This window comes from Anarhichas minor, unplaced genomic scaffold (assembly GCF_050575085.1).
Source record: "Anarhichas minor isolate MPS153535 unplaced genomic scaffold, ASM5057508v1 ptg000051l, whole genome shotgun sequence".
NCBI classification, from domain to species: Eukaryota; Metazoa; Chordata; class Actinopteri; order Perciformes; family Anarhichadidae; genus Anarhichas; species Anarhichas minor.
In genome coordinates this window covers 845,162-868,504 of record NW_027466497.1, presented here as the reverse complement: position 1 = coordinate 868,504, position 23,343 = coordinate 845,162, and the positions used below count along the sequence as shown (strand labels likewise).

The 23,343-nt window shown below is 43.3% G+C and overlaps 1 protein-coding gene across 1 annotated transcript; it reads right to left on the bottom strand.

The window, feature by feature from the left end:
- Window positions 1-5,540: 5,540 nt before the first annotated feature.
- Window positions 5,541-23,122, bottom strand: ptp4a2b (protein tyrosine phosphatase 4A2b). Its single transcript, XM_076112878.1, has 7 exons — window positions 22,966-23,122; window positions 9,772-10,077; window positions 9,330-9,438; window positions 9,156-9,248; window positions 8,936-9,066; window positions 7,462-7,536; window positions 5,541-6,794 (listed from the first exon to the last, which is right to left on the bottom strand). Exons 2-7 carry the CDS (start codon window positions 9,774-9,776, stop codon window positions 6,683-6,685), a joined length of 525 nt encoding a protein of 174 aa, XP_075968993.1. The 5' UTR covers window positions 9,777-10,077; window positions 22,966-23,122; the 3' UTR covers window positions 5,541-6,682.
- Between the last annotated feature and the right edge of the window lie 221 nt (window positions 23,123-23,343).

The following is a 23,343-nucleotide window of genomic DNA, read 5'->3' as shown; positions in this document are numbered from 1 at the left end:
AAATATGCGATTCCCCGTTCTCAGCTCTTTTTCAGTGAACATCCATGTTATTCTGGCAAGACATCTGAGTGCTGTGTCAACCATTTCTGATATAAACAAACAACATTTCAATTGCTGTCATCTCAGGGAAAGAGCTTGAAAGAAACGGGTTACAAACTGTTTTTTATAACTTGTAAAAAAAGAATACTTCCGCATGCCAAGACAAGCTGAAATCAGCTTCTATGAGTACAAACAGAAACACCTTCTCCTTGTTGCAGTCTCTCTTTATAGAGTTAGGTATAGGGGTGAGTTGCAGAGAAGCTAAACAATCTCCATTCTCCACCCCTTTCCTTGTTCCACAAACATTAAATACCTGCTTATTAATTAATGCGCGGCCTCTGCCTGCTGAATCCAAACAGGCTGGATACAGTGGCAGTATGACTCACCAGATTGGCGCTGTCCAAGGTGCTCCCAGAGAGAACACATCACACTTCTCGACACTGCAGCCCACGGGTAGCATCTGAGGGATTGGTGTATTAGTACTGCTCTCTACTGGCCATTAGATGCATTACTGCACTGTTCATATAGGTCTCCATCACCATCTTGCGGGAAGGGGAGACATTACACTTTATTATCTTCCTCTTGTGCTTGTGATGTGTCTCGACACCCACTAACTGAACTAATGATTCTGACAATGAAGGAAGTGTTTCAGTAAATTCACAGGTTTTTTTTTCATGATTTTGTATCAGCTGATGTTAAAGACTTTGAATGTTTCATATTGCATATTAAAGACAGTCAGTTCAGTGAACTGGTGGTGCGTTCCTTACCCGCCAATAATTTGCCACCAAGGCAAAATCAGTCCTCAGTTGTCACATCTGCAATGCCACATCTGTGATGGTTACATCCCTATTCATTCATCATTCAAGCAGCACATTCTAATGGGACGAACATCCGTTAAACAAATGCGCCTCAACGCTTGGTGAAAACTGATCATTTCTTTTGAGTGTAAATAGTCTTAGAAGATGCTAAATCCCACTTTGGAAATGAAATGGCTGTGCTCTGAAGCATCAGAGAATGATATGCACCAGTGTAGCCTGTGGGGAGTTACTGTGCGGAAATCCTCGCTGCGCATTAGACAGACAATTGATCAAAACAGACTAATTAATGTATGTGTTTTACATATATTCATTTCCGAATCAAATATTAATGAAAGTAAACGTACTTGTTTTTCAAATGAGCACAAGGCTATCAAATATTTCAGACACACCTCATTAAAGATACAGAGCCAAGGGCGAACATGCATTTTTAAAGGGCCACGGATCACAATGGCACATCGCAGAGTTGGCTGCTTAACAGTGTGGCCTAGATCAGATCTGCAGAGGGCTTAGTGTCTTCTTGAGAAGAATCAGGACCTCTTGGCCTTTTTCCCCTACGTCCTTTAAAGTAAACATAAAAGTAGCTCCGGGGCTCCTGATGTCCTCTGACTAACAATTCACATAGTAAAAGAAGAGTAAAGAGAAGCTTTGGGCCAATGAATTGGCAGGGTTTGCATATTATCAAGTGTTGTAGTGATACATACAAAAAAACACTATTTAGACCTCAGTTTAGAGTTTATTAAGTCCATAGCCAAACTAATACATTCAGTTTGGGTTGAAAAGTCTTTCTCATATTTTCTCCATCTCATTCATATCAGTATAACCCAATACTATTCAACAGCACTACAAACTACAGCCTCCAAAAGTGGAATCAACACCTCTATAAAATCAAACGGCACTAACTTTGATGTCAAAACGATTGCTGTTTTATTTATAATCTTTTTTTATATATTTATTTTTCTATTTTTTTTAAGTAAAGGTAGCTCAAATGTATCTCCATGGATATGTGCCACTTTTCCTTGTCTCCTGTGAAACTGAATAGTTTTGGGTTTTGGACTTTTCATATCAATACATGACAATGATGTCATCTTGTGGTCTGGTATATTGTAACAGGCATTTTCCTAAACATAGCAGACATTTATAAAAGCATCTGACATGTTAAAGACCAAGCAGTTAATTGATTAAGTGAAAAACAAACTTGTTATCGACTAACACTCGTACGATTTTGTCCACTCATCGATTAATTGATTTAATGGACAGATCTGTAAGGTTTCTCCACAAAGAATCGCACAAAAGCAACACTTTCATTCTTATGTTTAGCAGAGATGTCCTTCAAGGAAATAAGTCATTCAGCATAAAAAGGGTTTAGAAAATGACTATAAGGCTAAAACTACCGACCAGCAGCCCTACACTTTTCCATATTTAATAAATGAACAGATGTCACAACAATAAGGCAACTGAATAATACCAAGTCAGAGAGAAAAACCGATAGAAAATGAGCTGGACGTCCTTTGCACCTATTCAAGCGTTTTCACGTTGAACATGTCCGCTCCACCTGATGACGGTATCATGACTGCATTCAACAATCATTTTCAGCCCATCTTGAGAACTTTTTTTTACAAATATGTTTTTAAGATAAATTTAAAACAAACGTAGTAATATTCTTGACTTTTCTATCCAGCTACCACAAATAAAATAAATAGACTACATTGCCAATATGATGAATTTCCAAGGTGGTTGCAGGAAGTGATTCGGATATATTTTTGCGTCACCAAAACGTATAGTTTATTTTAGCATGATCGTTATCTAATAATCTTATTTTCAATCAATGCTATAGCCTTCAATATTATGTTTGACTTGTCACACCAGGAGAAGCACATGTGTTACAAATATTAATGGTGTTCAGGGTCTTTGGGTGTGCTGTGCTTCACACCAACAGGTGGCGGGGCTGGAACTGATGCCAGACCAGTAGATAAATGATTGCCGGATCAGACAATGATCAAAACCATAAAGCTGTTGTGCAATGGGTTGAAAGCACAAGACAAGACAGTGGCCTGCTGCATCTCTCCCATAGCAGGTTATATTTTCACCTCAGACTTGGACCGAGGGACACTCACACAGGCATGCGGAGAACAAAGAGATGTTCTTGTCTCAAGACTAAACTAGCTGGAATTCTGTATAACATAACACCAGTTATGCAATCTGCTTCTGAAAAACTCATAACACAATCATAAACCAAAAGGAGTCAACTGGAAAATGAAAGGCCGGTTGTGTTTATTGTAGTTTGGTGGAGTGTATAACACCGTGAGGTGGTGTCTGAATACAGCTTCTCAACTGAAACAACAAATACAAAAGTCAGATTTGAATCACACATTTCACTGGAAGCCCATTTGGCATTCATAGTATGTGAAGCAGGTTATGCAGCTCTAATCTGCTGCCACAAGCTCATTTGTTTGTGGTTCCGCTGCATTATTGAAGGCAGCGACAATAACCAACAAAACAATCTCAGTGCGTATTCAAGTCTAAATGGCCAAACTTTGTCATGTCAAGTTATTAATCTTAGAGCGGTTTGTTTCATTAAATACTGTGTGTTGTATGTGCACGTTCTGTTCAGAGCTTTGGCCATGACTAGATGTGAGCAGCAGAGGGAGCCCTTTCAAATGGTTCAGGTGTAGGCCGGTGTCGTGATTAGGAGTCATTTCTCAGTACCACGGTGTCCTGTGCCTTCCACGAGGTGCTGACTCACTTTCTGCTGGGGAAAGGACATGTAGCACGCACACACGCAGTCTGGGAGACACCGAGACTGTTAATCACCAAGTGCTCATTTTCAAAACAGGAAAATAAAACGTATGCATTTTGTTATGGACTGGTACAACAAAGTTATATACTTTGAGTTTAGTGTATAGAGAATATGTATTTGAAGTGTTAAGGGGAAGACCAACTAAAGCATGTTTACTTGAATACAACAGAGCAGCTGGTGGCCTAGACAGAGAGATCACAGCCATATACAGGTGCTGGTCATATAATTAGAATATCATCAAAAAGTTGATTTATTTCACTAATTCCATTCAAAAAGTGAAACTTGCCTATTATATTCATTCATTACACACAGACTGATATATTTCAAATGTTTATTTCTTTTAATTTTGATGATTATAACTGACAACTAAGGAAAATCCCAAATTCAGTATCTCAGAAAATTTGAATATTGTGAAAAGGTTCAATATTGAAGATACCCGGTGCCACACTCTAATCAGCTAATTAACTCAAAACACCTGCAAAGGCCTTTAAATGGTCTCTCAGTCTAGTTCTGTAGGCTACACAATCATGGGGAAGACTGCTGACTTGACAGTTGTCCAAAAGACGACCATTGACACCTTGCACAAGGAGGGCAAGACACAAAAGGTCATTGCAAAAGAGGCTGGCTGTTCACAGAGCTCTGTGTCCAAGCACATTAATAGAGAGGCGAAGGGAAGGAAAAGATGTGGTAGGAAAAAGTGTACAAGCAATTGGGATAACCGCACCCTGGAGAGGATTGTGAAACAAAACCGATTCAAAAATGTGGGGGAGATTCAGAAAGAGTGGACTGCAGCTGGAGTCAGTGCTTCAAGAACCACTACGCACAGACGTATGCAAGACATGGGTTTCAGCTGTCGCATTCCTTGTGTCAAGCCACTCTTGAACAACAGACAGCGTCAGAAGCGTCTCGCCTGGGCTAAAGACAAAAAGGACTGGACTGCTGCTGAGTGGTCCAAAGTTATGTTCTCTGATGAAAGTAAATTTTGCATTTCCTTTGGAAATCAGGGTCCCAGAGTCTGGAGGAAGAGAGGAGAGACACACAATCCACGTTGCTTGAGGTCCAGTGTAAAGTTTCCACAGTCAGTGATGGTTTAGGGTGCCATGTCATCTCCTGTTGGTCCACTGTGTTTTCTGAGGTCAAAGGTCAACGCAGCCATATACCAGGAAGTTTTAGAGCACTTCATGCTTCCTGCTGCTGACCAACTTTATGGAGATGCAGATTTCATTTTCCAACAGGACTTGGCACCTGCACACAGTGCCAAAGCAACTAGTACCTGGTTTAAGGACCATGGTATCCCTGTTCTTAATTGGCCAGCAAACTCGCCTGACCTTAACCCCATAGAAAATCTATGGGGTATTGTGAAGAGGATGCGAAATGCCAGACCCAACAATGCAGAAGAGCTGAAGGCCACTATCAGAGCAACCTGGGCTCTCATAACACCTGAGCAGTGCCACGGACTGATCGACTCCATGCCACGCCGCATTGCTGCAGTAATTCAGGCAAAAGGAGCCCCAACTAAGTATTGAGTGCTGTACATGCTTATACTTTTCATGTTCATACTTTTCAGTTGGCCAAGATTTCTAAAAATCCTTTTTGTATTGGTCTTAAGTAAAATTCTAATTTTCTGAGATACTGAATTTGGGATTTTCCTTAGTTGTCAGTTATAATCATCAAAATTAAAAGAAATAAACATTTGAAATATATCAGTCTGTGTGTAATGAATGAATATAATAGACAAGTTTCACTTTTTGAATGGAATTAGTGAAATAAATCAACTTTTTGATGATATTCTAATTATATGACCAGCACCTGTACACTGCCTGCCTACATATAGTACAAACCACCTTCACAATAACCCTGATTCAAACAGAAAAAACAGACACGTGTGCTTTTTATTTCAATTTATTTATCTTTAAAGAACCAATACGAATTGGGGATGTTTTCAAAATGGGTACAATGATAAAAAACTGACCATTTTCATTCTTCTCCACCTTGTCTTTCAGGTTGAATCTTAGGCTCTGTGTGTGAGTTTAAATATGTATACTTAGGGAAGTCCTATTGTAGCCCTGTTAAGGAGAATGAATGAAAGCCAGAGAAGTACCTTCTGTAAGAGTTGCTGCGTGTTTTCCTGTTTAACTGCCTGGATGAGGTGGTCTGAAGTGCATGTGTGTCTGTGTGTAGGATGCTCAGCAAGGTTTGGTGGGCTTATCTGAGGTGGACTGATTATTGCACTCCAAGATAAAAACAAAAACAACATGGCTCTCAATGGATAAAAAAAAAACAACAACAAAAGTATTGGATAACAAAGTGTCCTTGCCCCTGCCAAACACATAACTGCCACACGTCATATCTTGTGAATAAATATTTCAGACATATTCAAACTGAGTGAACCCCTAAACTGAAAGTGACTTGAAGCAAGTGAAGGGTAAAAATAAAAACATTACTGCATTTTCAGGTGAACCTTTGAAGTTTTTGTGCAAAAAAAACACACAAAAAAAACACCCAAATACCAAAATGGACAGTCACAATATGTGTTCAAAGATTTTAAAATGTTTTTTTTTTTTTTTAAAAGGTACATCATTATGGCCTAATCATGATATCAATTAGTGGAAATAAAAATCAGTTTATCATTTAACGTTACATCTTTTCATCACCTGTTTGTTTAAGAAATAAAAATTCACAAAATGGAAAATGTTATCCCATGATCACAACTGAAACAAGAAAAGAAAAGAAACAGGATGGACTCAAGTTGAAAAGATTCTGGCCCGTGGTTGAACAGTATAACCGGGAGGCAGGCCTGTCTGTGTGCTTTGACCTTCCATTCATCGGTTCGGCTGGTGGATCCCCAGATCTGGATTCATTCACTAGCTCTCTGATCAATTAACCATGACTCAGTGTTGACAAATCATCACAATAATTACTGATAGCACTCTTCATTTTTTTTATTCATTTTTTTTTTTTTTTTATCTCCCCCTTGTTGGAAGATTCCCCACAAGATGTGCATTAGAAAGATGCACCGACAGGCCGCCTACTGCACACAGCAGTTGTGGCTGTTGGTATCCTTGAACTTCAGACGCATTTTGGGTCTGTATTTCTCGAGGTAAAGAAGCTGTTTGGAGTTGAAGGCTCCACGTCTCTTCCTATGAAAAGCAGAGGAGAAATGGAGGGAAAGAACATTAATATAATACGCACAAAATTAGGCAAAGAGCACACCATAAGCAAGCATTACTGTGGTGATATACAGTCCAGCTTAACTTTTGCAAATACCACGGACAATACTTTGCACGTCCCTTCGCAAAATTGTTCCGCTTCTCTTTTTTTTTTTTTAATGGCCTCTGCATTTAACCCGTTCTAAGCAAGCATCTAACCCAGGGACATACGGGCAGAAAGGAGCCGCCGACAATGTGGTTAAAGAACATTGTTCATTCTGTTCATTCACTTCATGCCAGAGAGTTAGTCTGTTAAATATAAGCTGCATTTGGCAGCCTGGTCGTGGATTTCGTGGATGGGAGCGGTAACTTCCTGGAGTCTCAGCACAGCCGTAAGGCGAATGCTGTAAGTGTTGAACTATTCCTTTAACTCTGGACACCATTGTTTCCTGCTGTAGTGCCAAACTCGAGAAATACCTCTCCCTAGTATTTACTATCGATGGACAAATGCCAAAAACGCAAAAGTTGTCGGCATACCAAAGAAGCCAAAATGCATAACCGATTTACCTGAGTGACAACTTTGAATCACAGTTTGGTTAATAGCAATAAGAGGCTATTATTATCTTTATTAAAGTAGAAAGGTAGGGAGGGTACTTACTGCCTTATGAACTGCACAGCCTCCTCATACTTCATCCCAGTCTCAATGAGGGCTAAGGCCACCAGGACTGGAGCTCTGAGAGGTGAAGAAATCCAGTGGACCGGTTCAAGGAGACAGCGAGAGAATCAAAGAAGGAGAGCAGAAGATTAAATGCCAAGGTTCACATGGTTCCATAGTAATATGGTGGACGGGAAGGGAGGGGGGGGGGGGGGGGGGGGGTAAACCTGGGAAACAGGCCTGGGAAATCAACAGGGGTGCATATGTTCACTGTTGCCCTGCTGGGGCCCGGTGCTCACACACACACGCACACAAAAAACCCGGTGATAAGTTACAGTAAGATAACCTTCTCCTTTCTCACCAGATGAGAGAAAAATAAATAAATATAAAAAAAGATTTTCTCGACCACTTGGAGGGTCAAATCTCAGTGCTGACAGAGCATTTCCTCCAGTGGCTGTTCTCTCACACAACATTCACAAGGGACAGCGTGTGAGAAAGGAGGGATTGGACAAAAACGGGAAGAAGAAAGCGTGCGATAGAGAGGAACGAGGGATGAGAATATTGTCAAAGAAAGGAACAAACAACAACAAGGACCGCTGCTGCCTCCCACACTCAAGACCCTGAAGAGAAGGCCGGTGTAAAGCAGATCAGACTGCTGTAGAGGGGCCAGGGAAGGAGAGGAATTCAGAAAATAGCAGTCTAACCAATACTGCAAATTATACAACCTCTGGAATGCTACAGCAATGCAAAATGCTGGAGGCCATTTGAGAACTGATTGGCTTATTGTGCGTTTGTGGTGAGGAAGGACATTTTAACACTCGTTCTCCCACGTCACGGGCTTCTGCCCGCTTTGTTTTCACACTTGTGTTGTTATTCTGCACAACCCGCCTGTAACTCACTGTCACATTGGTCTGTGAATACGACGACAGCCTGTGCAGCCTCAGTTCACATGCAAATGTAATTGCCTTTTCTTTTCATGTCTGCAGAAGCAACCGAGTGTCGACACTTATGATAATTCAACCAGCCGATTTGTCCATTTACGCCCAGTTCACACAACTTTAGCCCCGATTGTTTCATTCCAGATATCTAGCATTACCGAATGTCTGGATCGGTCAGGGAGCTACAGCCAATGAGTGAGCAGGACACCGGTTGAGGAGAAACCTGTCGGAGCGACGACCACGCCTACAGCCGACCTGTGTGTGCCATGTGTACGGACCAAAGTTGTTGTTGTTGTTGTTGCAGCACCTAATGTGTCGAATGTTTGCATGAGAACTTTGAAAGTCGTGGAGTGTGAACTTGGCTTCACGGAGCACGAGCAGGAAGAGAGGACAACCTTTCAAGATACTGAATTAATCACCAGTTACTGATGTTAGAGCAGACCGTTAACGCTAAAAAGTCGAGCATACGACAATCCGCACTGCCTCTTGCGTTATTGTCACATCTCTCTCTACACAAGTGGATGCAGCTTGCCACTCACCGTCCAAGTCCTGCTACACAGTGCACACCGATGCAGCAGCCGGGTTCCTCTCGGAACTTGGTGTTGAGCAGCTTGAGCCAGTCATCCACGATCTGGGTGGGAGGAGGCGCGCCATCATCGAAGGGCCAGTCCTAGAGGAGACCAAAGAAGAAGAGTGTCAGTGTAGGAGTGAAACGTATAAGAAAGGCTGCCACAAGTGTGTGTGTGTGTGTACTCTTACCAGGACCTGAATCCCCTCCTTCTCCACTGGAGTCTTATCATAAGTGGCATCACAAACTCTCACCAGTGTGTTCACATCACACTTCTTCAGCTCCTGGGAAGACAAAGAGAGATCTTTTAGACACGGGACTTGCAAGCGAACGCGGACACCAGGCGTGGTGGGATGCGGGCGTACCTCGGTGAACTTGTTGAGCGTGGCATTGGTGGGGTTGTGGGTGATGACGAACCTCATGCACTCGTAGGCAATCTCGACTGCAGCGGGGCGGTTCATGTTGGCGAGACGGCTTAAAAAACAATTACAATACAATACTCTTACAAAACAAAAAGAAACTTTTTGGCTCAGAAGTCAGCAAAGGACTGCTAAGAGATTCATGTGTTCAGAAACGGGTAGAATAAATAAAAATGACAACACGTGGTGAAGGATGGGTTCAGGAGGACAACAGCTGTTCAACTATGTGAGGATGTACACAGAAAAGGGAAACGATCAACTAGTCCACAGTACTCCGGGATGTAAAAAAAATGAATTTATACAAAACCCAAAAATGTGAAAGAATTAAAAAAAAAAAAAAAAAAAGAAAAGATGGAGAGACTATCCAGGAGTCATCCAATCAGTTTACCCCATTCAGGAGAGCTGTTTGTGATTGGCTGTTCAAGAAGAAAGCGGCGAGCAAAGACTTGTCGTATTGGTTGGGACAAGGCGGAGCAGTCGGGGCCAAGGACTACGCAGGATCCCAGGGAGAGGGGGGGCCGTTGGTTGATGAGTCAGCAGTTCCTAGTGTGCCGGCTTGTCAGGGCGGTTTCCGGGTAGCGTAGTCCCTCGGGGGGCGGCCGATTCACTTCTCCACGCAGGTGAGGTGCTGTGCCTGGCAGAATTCTCCACTCACACACGCCATATAGGTACGGCTCAAGTCAACACAGAAACCCTGCGGAGAGAGGAGGAAGAGGAGAGTGAGGTCACACGATGGTAATGACATCACACACACACACCTACAGTGACTGAGCTGCATCGTCTTTTGATGTTCATAAAAGTGTGAAAAGGCCTTGTTATATTAACGCTCTGGGGGATGTTTTACTGTCAATAATTGGACGGGCTTATTACAATCCTTCGACAGCCACGGAGCATTTGATTCATCCATTGCTTGTCGGGATGCAATGAGAATTTCAACGGAAATATGAAAAAATGTCTCTGAAGATGATTAGCAACTGAAACAACCTGTAGCATGCTCACACCTGTGGTCACAACGGGAGAAGACCGTCGCATCTTAAGAGTTTAATTAGACCCCTGTGCTTCTTAAATGTCAGCCTTCTGCACATGTCATTTTAAGTTGCATGATTGTACCTTCCAGCCATAGTTATATATAATTTATGCGTGCCATAGAGACGCCGGCACGAGGTGCGTGCGCCTAATAATTGTTGTCATCACTCGGGTATAGAGACTAGAGTATAAACAAAACTTCATACATCTGCATGAAGCTGTAAACCAACTACACCGTGGGATTACATAACCCTTTTATTCTATCACCTGGAAACTAATAATATGCTCAGCGTGACGCGCCACGCGCTTAAAAGGAGGTGTCCAACACAACAGGTAATGTCTGGTCTGTAACCAGCCAGAGTGCAGTCAGTCAAACTGTGCCAAGTCCTTGACAGTCTAAACCCAGCCGCCACAAACTGGCTGGAACTGTCTCAGAGCAACACAGGAGGGAGGTAGGAAGAGAAGGGGGGGGGGGGGGGGGACGACAAGAGGGTGTGTGTGTACACACGTACGTACACACACACACACACGCACACACTGGTGGGCGGGCAGCGGAGAGAAAGGGCTTGGACTTCAGCACCGTGTCACAGGCGGCAGTCACAAGGTGAGGATTGCCGGGTGGGCAAAGGTTCAAACAAGCAGTACAGTCCCACGCTCCCTCATTTCACCTACTTGAGACCGACACAAGACTCTCTGTGCTCTTCCTGACTCTCTTTCCATTCCTATCTCACTCAGTCAGAATTTACTCAGGATATTAAACTGAACCGTAAGCCCGTATATACCCCAGTGCCACTTGTCCTCTCAGCTAACTGATTATTATTTTTTTTTTTTTTCTTGCTTGATGGCCGAGATCCTCCGCGACGCCTTTAATTACCAACTGAGCAGTTCTAAACACAATGTGGCATTGCTGCATGCAGACAAGTGAAACTTGGAATAAGAAGAGCAACCAGACTTTAAAAGCTTCTAATCTTCGAGAAAAGGAAAAAGGACAGACACGGGGCTAGAGGGGGCAGTAAACATGTGCTTTCATCTGTGAAGCCTGAATGTGGAAAGGAGAGCAGACTGAAACATGGCAGAAACACTGAAGAACAAAAACGCTCACAGACGCATCAAGGACACCACAATGACAGCTTATGCTAAAAGATGAAAAGCAGCTGGTTTGTGGAGGGTTGCCCAGATGCACAAAGTGACTTCATACAGCGTAGCAGCGTAGGGACGCTGCAACGTAGCGTAGCAGCGTTACCAAGAGCAAAAAGGCCATTTTAAAGTTCATACTGGAACATGGACTGAAGAACTTCTGGGCTAGATGGGAAGCAGCACGATTGTTTCTTTATTGGATGCCATTCTGTCATCATGATCAAGTCCAACATGCCTCTGCTGCACCGATCTGACAAGAGACCGCAGGAACAACCCGAGCGAGCTTATCAATGGGGAAGTGAGTAAACTGTGACAACATCACGCTGGCGCTGCTGGGAACACATGCAAATCACTCAGACATTTGCAAACTGGTTCTGCAGTTACACAGCGCACAGATGCAGGAAGAACAAACACAAACACATGCAGAGACACCCCAAACATGTTTAACCACACAGGAAGCAAGAAGCAGAACACACCAAAGCCTCAAGACTGAGCAGCCTGCAGCTCAATCGCACCAAGTGAACAGCTGACGTGTCGTTACTTTACCGCTTTAACACTAAACAGTCGTGTTGCAAAGTACACCGATACCAGAAAAGGTATCGCAATACCCTGTTGCTAAAAAACATTTCTGTTAGTACTTTAAGAATGTGTGAGCTGTAGCGCTCTGCTCTAAAGGGATGGCATCGAGATTGGGATCGAGCGGTTTGAACTTTTCTGCAAGCGGCCAAAAAATAACCTCCATGGATTTAGCTCGGGCTAACCAGAAGGACGGAGTCCACAAATGGAGTTAAAAAGAAGAATAAAAAGGAGGTCATGCACCGCTCGCCGGCTGCACGGTATCAGCAGACAAACAAGGAAAACAACAACAACGTGGCTCTAATTACCAACTAGACGTACCGATAAAATTCACCCTCTTTTCTGTATCTGTCCGAGCATCTCCTGTCATTACGGCAAACACATTATCCACCAAAAAAGCGATGTTTAAGTATTATTTCACAAAACATTTGGCATTTTTTGCTTTAAAAATGCCATTATTCATCTCATCATTTCAGCTCCACCTCTCCCAGAAATCTGCTACAGCGACTAAAGAGAGAGAAGAGAAGGCGAGAGGATGGGAAGTGGGAGAGAGCAGGAAGTAGCGGTATTAGCTGATAAGGACCACTGCGTCTCAGAACAGAACAGGACACACAAACCTAAACCGGCGATAAAGTCGCAAAAGAATGGCAACCGGGGCATGGGTGTCCTGCAACTGCCAGCTCATTATTTAGTGGATGATTCATCAGCCTGTCTGGCAAAGTATAGAGCGATCTGAAAACATGCATTTGATTGAAGTGTGGTTCGAGTGTAAGAGACGAGGCAGCTGTTCATTTATCGTGATTTACAGGAGCAGATTACACGATTGAATATGTTCCGTTAACAAAGCGTATGATATCTGAAACAGATCGGAACACTGCCTGTGGAAGTTAAGTTATCACAGCTAAAGTGCACGGAGACATCTACAGTGGGAGTCCTAATTGAAAGCCGTCCACATCGTTAAGGACTTTACTGCCATGGGACTCCGTAATTATAGCGCTGAGGCCGTGGGCAGCTCTTGCCGACACCCGATAGCCGTCAGGTGGCCGATCCTCATCACTGGCGCACCACCACAGATATGTTCATAAACTATGTAACACCGTGTACATAGTGTGGACAGTCACAAGCCGGCTGCGGGCGGTACATTTGCCACAAGGGAGGGGGGGGGGGGGGTTGTTCCAAAATTTGAATTCGCACTAACTCAAACGTCTGGACGTGGAGTATACAGACTGGAAGTTGCAAAACAAAGGTTTACACAAAATGTGGTGCGTCTGAGTCCATCCTCGTAATGTCAGTATTACACGTAACCTTGTCTGGTGGTCTGAGGTTGTGCTCCGAGTCTCGCTGGTGTTTTGTCTGGAGCCAGACTGAGCGTGACCAGACTGTGCTGCCTTGAAGCAGCTGCAGGGCTTCTCTGCTGTGTGAGAAGCAAGGGGGGGGGGCCGCGCCCGTCCATGTCAAAACATCACACGCCTTCATTAACTCAAACACACGTGCAAACAAAAAAAACTATCGCGATCAAAACTCGAGAGACACCGTCAATCAGTGGGAAACAGAAATGCGGCCATAAGTCACGGGGACACGTCTTCATTCCTGTGGCCGCTATGAATACCAAACAGAAGATAACGGATATGTCAAGGAGGACGGGGACAAAAGGAAGAGGATACATGAAGGAAGCTGCTAAGAAATCATCAAGCGGACATAACAATGGCTACGTTAAATTAAAACAAGTTTAAAAAAAAGTTAAGACAAACAAAAAGAGTCAAGAGTGAAGAAGTTGGCAGTGACTGAGATAAAAACAGAGGATCACACCTGCCCAACGGACCAGCTGGGTCCCTACGCAGTGACGTCAATGCTGTCGATAGGCTGGGTGGGTGGATCTCACCTCCTATTGGAGCTGTGCTCAACTTCACTGTGTTCTCACACCGGCAGAAAGATGAAGAAACCAGTATTCATTCATTTCAAATGAGTGCTGGGACACAAGAGATCTCGGTGACGGGGCCCTACTTTATACAAGGAGCTCTACTGACACATGCCTACTCTTGGGGTGAGTCGATCACAAGTGGACATTTCTAAGTACAGGTGTGAATACACCCAAGAGAGGGCTGGCATGATGATTCGTCATCAATTACGAAATGATGTTGATTTGTATAGGGTGCCTCTGCACGTTGCAGGAATGATAGATTGAATGTTATTATGTATCATTTCCGAATTCCAAAAAAAGATGGGCACTCCGCTGCTGCTCGGGACAGCAGTATCAGCTGTAAGCTTGTGTAGGACAGTAAACCTTCAGTAGCATATCTCAAACAGGTTTTGGTTTAAACTCAAGTATTTGGTTCTGAGAAGTCCGAAAATGTAACAATAAAAGTCTCTAGTGGCAACTAGGTAAGAGAATCGACTTCATGCTCAATAAAGACAAAGGCTATGGCCTCTGGGGACGCGGTGTGCGCCTGAAGGGGCCCGTCAGTGTGGGGTATGCCGACAGGTCACCACACCATTCAGCAAACAGTACACACAAAAAGCAAGTAGCGCAGCGCACCCTCACTATCAGACATGCTTGAAAACACAAAGACAAACAGGCAGGCAAGCAAGAAAGCACACACACGCACACACACATTAAACTACAATCAGCTACACTGGTTAAGCTTCTAATACTTTTTCTGAGCCTCACCAGTTTATCCAGAATAACAACCAAGACTGAGATCTACAGGCAGGCCGGGACACGACGGCATTGAGAGACATCGGCTTGTATGCAAAACTGCAGCAGAGATCCTAAACTGCTGCTGTGCGTCCCGTGAGCAGCACACCTCCGGGCTCTGCAAATGGGAACCTCGGGCTGAAAGTGATACTTGGAAGTGGAGTTGACGATGTGTGGCCTTGTGCTTTGTTTGGGGAATTCTGACAATGTGCCCGTGGGTTTCTGACAATACAGTCTTGGTGCGGGGAAGAGGTGCAACAGAGATTAACAGAAATGAGGGTGTCCGACACCAGTTGAGCTCAAAATAGCACAGCCAGATAGGACACGGCAGCATTTGGAAGAGGAAACATTTCTATTTTTTGAACCGAGAATTGAGAAATACTAAAAACTTTTTTTTTTTTTTTTTTTTTCCACTAAAGTTATTTGTGCAAGTTTAGGACGTGTTAACTTTAGCCTTTGTGTGTTTACATTATTTCAATCAGTCGATTATAACTTTTTCAAATATAAAAAGTAGGAATGCAAAAACATTGGATTTTTGAAGATATTCAGATATCTTCCAGCTCATTTTGACAGATTGCCGATGCACACGCACACGTTTCTGTTGTAGGCGTGTTGTAGGTTACCCTTCAGGTTAGGCTACCTTACATGTAAAACATGCATGTTCAAACAAAACAGAAATATGTATCCTACTTTCACACGGTGTTCATCTCTCGCCGATATTTCACTTTAAAGCCTTTATCTGCCAACACCGATGACATGTTGATATAATCAAATGTACTCTGTTTTCAGGCCAGTATTTAGACTCGAATAATTAAGGTGACCTGCCCTTTGGACCCAGCCACTTAATCACAGCCTTATGATTGAGACATGATTCATAACTGGTCTCGTCTGTTAAGCTGTGTCAAGACAGAACCAGTCTGACTCGGGCTTGTGGTTGTCTCAGTGTGAAAATATAATAACCCCGTGGTTTTTTTTTTTCCACAGGGCGATAAACAGGGTCCCCATTTTTGGTAGTAGTACTTCCAAAAAAGTACACAAAAGAAAACAGGACGAGAAGTCCTCAAGGTGTAAGACCTGGTCCAGAATCCAAATGTGGAAATACCTTTAAAAAGCCAAAAAGGTTTGGTGTCAGATTTCAACAGTTACTCTTATTTTGTTGACAAAATGGCAAATAAGATGGCAACAACAAGAGTATATACACAACCTTTATCAAGACATCCCTCATGTTGAAGCCTGTGTGTGGGTGGACTGTATTTACCGTATTTTCCGCACTATAAAGCGCACCTTCAATGAATGGCCTATTTTAGAACTGTTTTTATATATAGGGCGCACCGGATTATAAGGCGCATAGAATAGAAACTACTACAGTCAAACGTTGAAATTGTTCAATTTACGTATAAAACGAGTTTTAACTCAGCGTCGTAAGCGTGTCTCTTGAAAGGTGCCATTTTGGGGTCTTTATACACACAAGTGGTGTTGGACTAGGAGTAAGCACAGTACCGGTGTGTACCGCGGTGCGGCTTTGTAGTTTACCAGTCGTACTGAAACATTTTGACAGAGCGCCGTGTACAACCAGTATGGATCAACCAATTAACCAATTGATCCATATATAAGGCGCTCCGGATTACAAGGCGCACTGTCGTTTTTTGAGAAAATTAAAGGCTTTTAAGTGCGCCTTATAGTGCGGAAAATACGGTAATCTAAGTCTAGACACAGGTTGGTGGTACACAAAGACCCTCCACGACAGAAACACTTCACCTGATGCATAAGAATCCTCAAGGCTGCCTACGAGTTGGACTTCTCCAGCCGCGGCAGACCTCTTGAAGGGTTTATAGAGTCACCTCCTCTCCCATTAGCTCACGCATCTCTACAACCACTCGAAGCGCTTTCACACCACTTCATTCATCCAGTCATACCTTGATGGCAGCCGCTACCATGCAAGGTGCCACCTGCCCATCAGGACTATTCCTACCCGTTCATACGCGGAAGCAATTTAGGGTTTTTTGAATTGAATGTACGAACATGTACAAACACAGAGGGAGAGCGACTTCATTCTCCGTGCAGGTATATCTTTAGACAGCAAATAGTTGTTTGCTGCTATATTAACGCTCAGAATGTTAAAAACGGCTCCTTTAAAAAAAAATTTTAAAAGAGAGAAGAGTGAAAGGTACTAAGGGCTTAGCACTAGTGTGCCCACTGACACAACAGCTATTATTTTGGTAACACTTTTGCAACATTCCGTCTGGAAACATGTCACCTACATATTGTACAAAGAATTGTTCTGTGGTTTGTCAGAATAGAGGCAAAAACAAGATGCAGGCCGTGATGTGCACTTCTCCTTCTTGATTAGATCCACTTATCGCTTAATGTATTCTCTGTCTACAGTCGCTCAGTAAGTTATGTTGTTATGCACCGTAACAGTGTACACACACCATCTTTGCTGCGTTATTGACTTTTAATGCTTGTGTACTGTACCACGCCTTTTATCGTTCATTTGTGGTCCATGCAAATTGTTTTACTGGAAAAAGTAAACAAGTTTAGAATAAAGACAAAGATTATGATGGCAGTTGTTTTGTTGCCCATCTAAAATGTTGCTAAATGGACATCCTCATTCGGTCTCCTTCAGTGCAACAGGTTACCTCGCTCTGCTCCCTGAGGACAGGGAGCTAATCTTCCCACAGAGTACTTCTTGTTCTGGCTCCTTGTGTCCATGTGGACTGGTGAGAGAATATGCAATTTCTATGAACGGACAAACACTCCCCGCGCACGTCCTTGCACACACGGCAAAGCCCACTTATCACTCCGCTTTGCAGCCTCTGCGTGAGCGCAGATAAACAGTGTGACGATCAAAGGCCTCTGATAGCCCTGGGGGGGGGGGGGGGGGGGGGGGCAAGGACTGATCCGTCTCTGGAAAGGACTGAAAGAGAACAGGGCTTAGTACCTTAGAAATGGGAATGAAAAGAGGAAAACATATCCAAACAAAGGCTCGGCCTGTTCTCGCCGTGGCCTCGTTGCACTTTTAATCACACTTTTCACTAAATTAAAAACACCTGCGTGATGAACACTAATGACAATAAGCCAATAACTTAAAGAGACAAAAAGGTGGTGGACAAAAAAAACAAAAAACATTTGCACTGCAATATGGGGGGGGGGGGGGGGGGGAAGAGTCATCGATTTCATGCTATGCCTACAGAATACATCTAGTAGGAAACACTTTGGTACAATAAAGATTACATATTAAATAATAAACTATATTGGGACATCCCGAGAGCCAAAACGATTGAAACATTAACCCGTTTGAGCCTCAGTCGATTGAACATTTCCAATGTTTTAATGGCTCACTAAAGGACTCTTGAAACGGATATGATGTTGCAATAAAGTTCAAAGTAACATTTCACCAGCCTACAAGTGTTTGAAATGACCAGCTATACTCTTACCAATGTGTTTTAATTTGCTACCAACATATCTGTCTTGTCATTGTTATCACTTGTTTTTGAAAACACAGCTGCATCCTCCCCAGATAGACGTTTTTCATACTCTATATAAATTTGCATCTGGAATATGGGTCGAGGGACTATATTCAGCCATCTCTGAGCTCCTTTGATAAGTCATAATCTCATGTCACAATCCTCAAATCGGCTGCAGGATGACATCTCCCAGCCTCGACAGACACACTCGTCACAGCAGTGAGCCACACCTCTACCTCTCTGCCAACACATCGAGGCACGGATAGCAATACTGAGGCTACAGCCACACTAATGCCTTTTCCTTTTAAACAGGGTTTTAAAACAAAAGTGATCTACATCCACACGGGCGTTCCAGCACCCTTTTGGACATGATTTCCGTCCATACTTTACATACGGTACAAACAGGAAGTAGATTGGTTGCCGAGTATTATTGTACCCTTTAATAATAAAAGGTCGCACTTGATACTTCCTCTATAATCTTCCTCTATATGCTCAAACGGCCAAAAAACAAAGTTTTATTTTTCAAACTTAGTTACAAGTCTCTCACAAATTTGCTTTATAATGAACACTTACAAATTAAAGTTTTACTAGATTATGGGTCAAGGTATTTGGTCAACACACGTTTCTCACTCGTTCCCCTCGGTTTTGCTGTTGTCTGTACACTCGTAGCTCTGCCGGAGGCTGGAAGTCACTACAGAGCATTTATGCTTTTGTTCGTTTACAGTTTCTGTGAACGTCACAACAGTTGTGCAGAACAAAATAAGCATCGACAGGAAAAGGAAAATCCTTTTTGAGTCCATCGCCCTCAAAGCCGCAAACCGTTACTTCTGATAATGCCGCTGGACACGCCGCTCGCTCAAATAATAGCTTGCTTTCTCTGCGTGCCGGCAGCAGTAGAATTATAAAACGCAGAATTTAACTGCACAACAGCTGCTAGTACAGACAACACGGTCAGCAACTCTTGTAATCCGTCATCCATGTTGAATTAATCGATAATCACGGCTACTGTCTGTTTTCTTTTGGCGGCACGACGAATCGGGGAAGGACACGTCGTGACTGCTAAGACCCAAGTACCGCACCGATAAGCAGTATCGATAAGAGTACTAGTACCGAGATCTATCCGAGTCAACGTAGGTCACAATCACCATGACTGAAATCATAGTCATAGTCTAATGTTAAATAGAAATAGGTTTCAGGCCGACACTCGGCAACAGACAGGAGAATGTCTGCAGAGTCCCACTGTGACATCAAGTCTTCTGACATTTGGAAACTAAGTTGGCTTTCTGACAGCAGCATCAGGGGATGCCTGTTGCTATACCAACAATTATCTCAGCTTTAGCAACAAGTGCTCCTGTTGGGAGTTTCGGTTTCCCTCGTGAATAGATCAGAGAAGAGCAATGGCGCACTTTTAAATCATTTGCAGAGCTAAAGCTGAAAATGCAGTGTGCAATCTGCAACGCTGAAGAGGGTCAGAGCAGAGTTATGGCTGCTCATATAAACTATAAACTCAGAAATCCAACTTCCTCACCAAAGATATCAAAGATATAGGCCCTCCCTGTGATCTTGAATCAGCTCAAAAAGTACAAAATCCATCTTTTTTTCAGATTACGGCCTCAATGAATTAGTTTGGAGGTCATGTTTTGAGAGGTAGTCGCACATTTCATGCGTTTAATAAGCTGCTTAAGGAGAAAGCCACGCTGCTGTGAGAAGCTAAACAGTGCCTAGGCAATAGCAAAACACAGCAAGCTGCTCTATGTGCAATAACACAGCATGTTCTAGACTATAGTTGCTTCAAAACTAAAACATTTTCTGGATCAGTGAAGGTGAGCAGCTACATGCGCCTACGAACAACAGCTCTAATAACAACAACAACAACACTTTACCGTGGCATGTTTTGGCAAAGGACCGTGTTTTCGACCTGCTAAATGCAGCTCGACAAGGTAACTGTAAACACAATTAACAAAAGGAGGATCCTATTCCTACCTGTTGCTATCATGTCAGTGGGCAGCCTTGCAGCAGCATCTAGAAGAGTTGTCAACCTGTCAGATACTGCCAGTACTACAGAGTCTTTGCTTTATCCCAGCGCTGTGGCAACAACTATAAACGAACGCTGTGCCGACCGGGGCATGATTCATTAACCAACACAAGGTGCCCATGGCTACCAGTGCATAATTATATATGGCTTTTCACTTAAGAGCAAAAAAGTGTGTGTATATAATCCGAGCTTTCCACTTTCACCTGATTTCAACAACAAAAGTGCTCCAGGAGCCAGAGATCTTAGCAAGCTAACACATAGTTAAAAACCAAAAGCATGCATTTCTTTCTCCCCACAGCACAGACGCCATGGGGCATAGCTAGATTTTAAAATTGGCCAAATCTGTTAAGCCAGTCACTGTGGAACAGACCTCTTCAACCCTACCTTTCAACACTCGCAGCCACCCTGTGGCTCGATGGGCCGGCTGCCAGCAGGCTACAACATAGGTGTTCTTCTCCCCCAGTAACCTCCTCAGTAAGTTGGTGTCACGTTACTGTACACTGGGCTCGCCTTTCTCTGTTACGGTAACCAAGGTTGAGAACTTCCCCACTTGTCACATCGCCCTTCTTTTTTTTTTTTTTTTTTTTTAAATGCCATCTATAGACAGAGGAACCACCAATATGTTGGTGTAAAATGTCATGTAGCTAGTTATAGGCGTACTACGACACACTCCCAATCTTATACCAAATGTTTTGTATGCAAAAGGAGGCAATGCAAAATGGATAAGTGTTTCGCCCCGAGTCCAACAATGGTGCAGCAAAATGAAGGCTAAGATTAACCTTGAAGTTCATGGTTTAAAAACACAAAAATAAGGTAATGCGAGTCGAAGTGCGGTGTCTCAGGGATGAGGGCTTCCTACTGTATACGGCCTGTGTTTAGCTGCAGGCTGTGCTGTAAGTGGACTGAGAGGAGCTATGCCATTTCCACATCGGGCTGTCAATTAGCTATAACATAAAGCAGGTCACCAGTACGAGTGTCCTACTTCCACAATAAAATGTGAAAAGAGCATAAAGACTCACTATTGTGTAAGATATATGGAATCCGTGTCTATTTCTTTGTCGCTTGCATTACATAAAGTGGAACAATCATGTGATTTGCATATAAATATAAGAATTATAACAGGAATATCTTGATTATTCTACTGTACATTGCCCTCGAGTCTGTTTTGATTGCATTAAACATCTCATATCCTCGCTGTAGGCAAATTGGATCACCTTGCAGTGACTCATGAGCAGGGATGTAATTAGCTTACCTGTTACACCGGTTACTCATTGACTCATACACCCATGTCGGTAGGAATGTTCAGAGCTTATTCATTTGTATTCGCTACCCACTGGCATTTATTACAGAGAGGAGACTGAAACCATAGGAAGGTCATAAATTGAAAACTGAGAGGCATGGGAATGTGCTGCGGCCTTTAGTGTCACAGCTGCTCGAGTCAACTTCCTCCCCATAGTGCATTTCCTCATTTCACGTCTACCAACACGGCTAAATGGTTGGGTGCCTTCTGTTTTTAAGAAAAACAGACAAAGGCTAAAATCATAGACACACGTAACTTCGGTGCTAGCTACATTTGTAGCATGAAAGGCTGACACATTTACTGAGACAAACCGACTAATTAACAACTAAAGAGAGAGACGACACAAACTGTCACCCACGATACCATAACAGCAGGGGGGGGGGGGGGTTGTCGACCAACTCGTTTGGTTTATTAAGATGTTAGCTTGGCATGTGGCTTCAAAATAAATGGATCCAGCATGCTCTCTGGGTCAAGATCTGTCACAAAGGGCGGAAGGCAGTTAGCTTTAGTCGCCATCTATATACCCCTAGCCGAGCTTCTCTCAACTAACGTCACCGACGTCTGTCGAGTCCACCGCTAAAGAAGCTGAAAATACTGGAAATCACAATCCCTGGTTATAAATATGTGAATGGTGTCGCTGCCATGAACGCCAAAAAGAACCAAATAACTGTTCACGTTAAGCTACATGTTGTCCAAGAGAGAGGCTACCTTCACTGACACGCCAAGACTTCGTTGTATAGCATTACATTAGCCCTTGTTTTTTTTTAAATCAAATTTGCAGACGACGGTCCGTTTGGACAACAGCATGGCGTTTAACAACACACAATGTGCCGTGTTACCAAATAAAAATTAACTCCAGTGAACCCCGTGCTGATGCTTGAAGTCGTAACGAGATGATTGTTACTATTATTCTAGGAAATAGCCTTAGCCCACATAGCATGCTAACGGAGCTACATTAGCTAGCAGGCTAGCTCAGCTCCGTCACTTTGCTTTTCACCATTTAGCAACCAGTCCAGAGATATGCCAAGACTCGCTATATTAAGTTAGAGTTGACTAAGTTGAGGGTTTGTATTATTAGATGTTAACACATTGAATAGTGTGGCGTTAACGTTGCGTGGCCAATAATCTAACGTTAGCTGTTTGCTCTGCTAACGTTATCGAGGCTACATACTGGTCCGTCTACTCAGACAAACTCACTTTACCTCCCTTGTGTTGTGCTGATCATTTTTACAATATGTAACTTTTAAATCAGGCTTTTTTTTTGCGGAGCTGTGTTATTGCAGTGGTGTGCGATCATATCAGAGACACACATTCAAATGAGTTAGTTTAAGTTATTAGGTACTTACAAAGAGCAGGCTGAACATTGAAATCCCGTGACTACCCCGGAGAAAGTGGAGGGAGTGTAGAAGACCGCTGCCAGGTTGCCTTTTTGTTCCACTTCAATGTGGCAGCTTGAAATCTCGTCGGAGGTCGGGAACTGTTGTTGAGGGAGGAGCCTTCTCAGTGTATCCACACATTCAGGGACTGTCGGAAATATGTGAAACGAGGCTGTCCAAGGTAGCGGCAAGTCAACACAGTGGGAAACACCCGGGAAATCTGTCACTTTCTACGGCACACGTGCTTTGTAATTTTGGGAAAAACAACACACACACACACACACAGCGAGGTGCCTGACAATGAGCTCAAGCGATGCATTTCTATTCTAGCAAACTAAGGAAGACAGC

Bases quoted from the DNA above. Each gene is read 5' to 3' on its own strand.
- ptp4a2b (XM_076112878.1), bottom strand. The intron at 9,249-9,329 runs GTACGCCCGCAT...TTGTCTTCCCAG, and splicing joins CGCTCAACAAGTTCACCGAG to GAGCTGAAGAAGTGTGATGT. The intron at 6,795-7,461 runs GTAAGTACCCTC...TGCTTTTCATAG, and splicing joins GCTGTGCAGTTCATAAGGCA to GAAGAGACGTGGAGCCTTCA.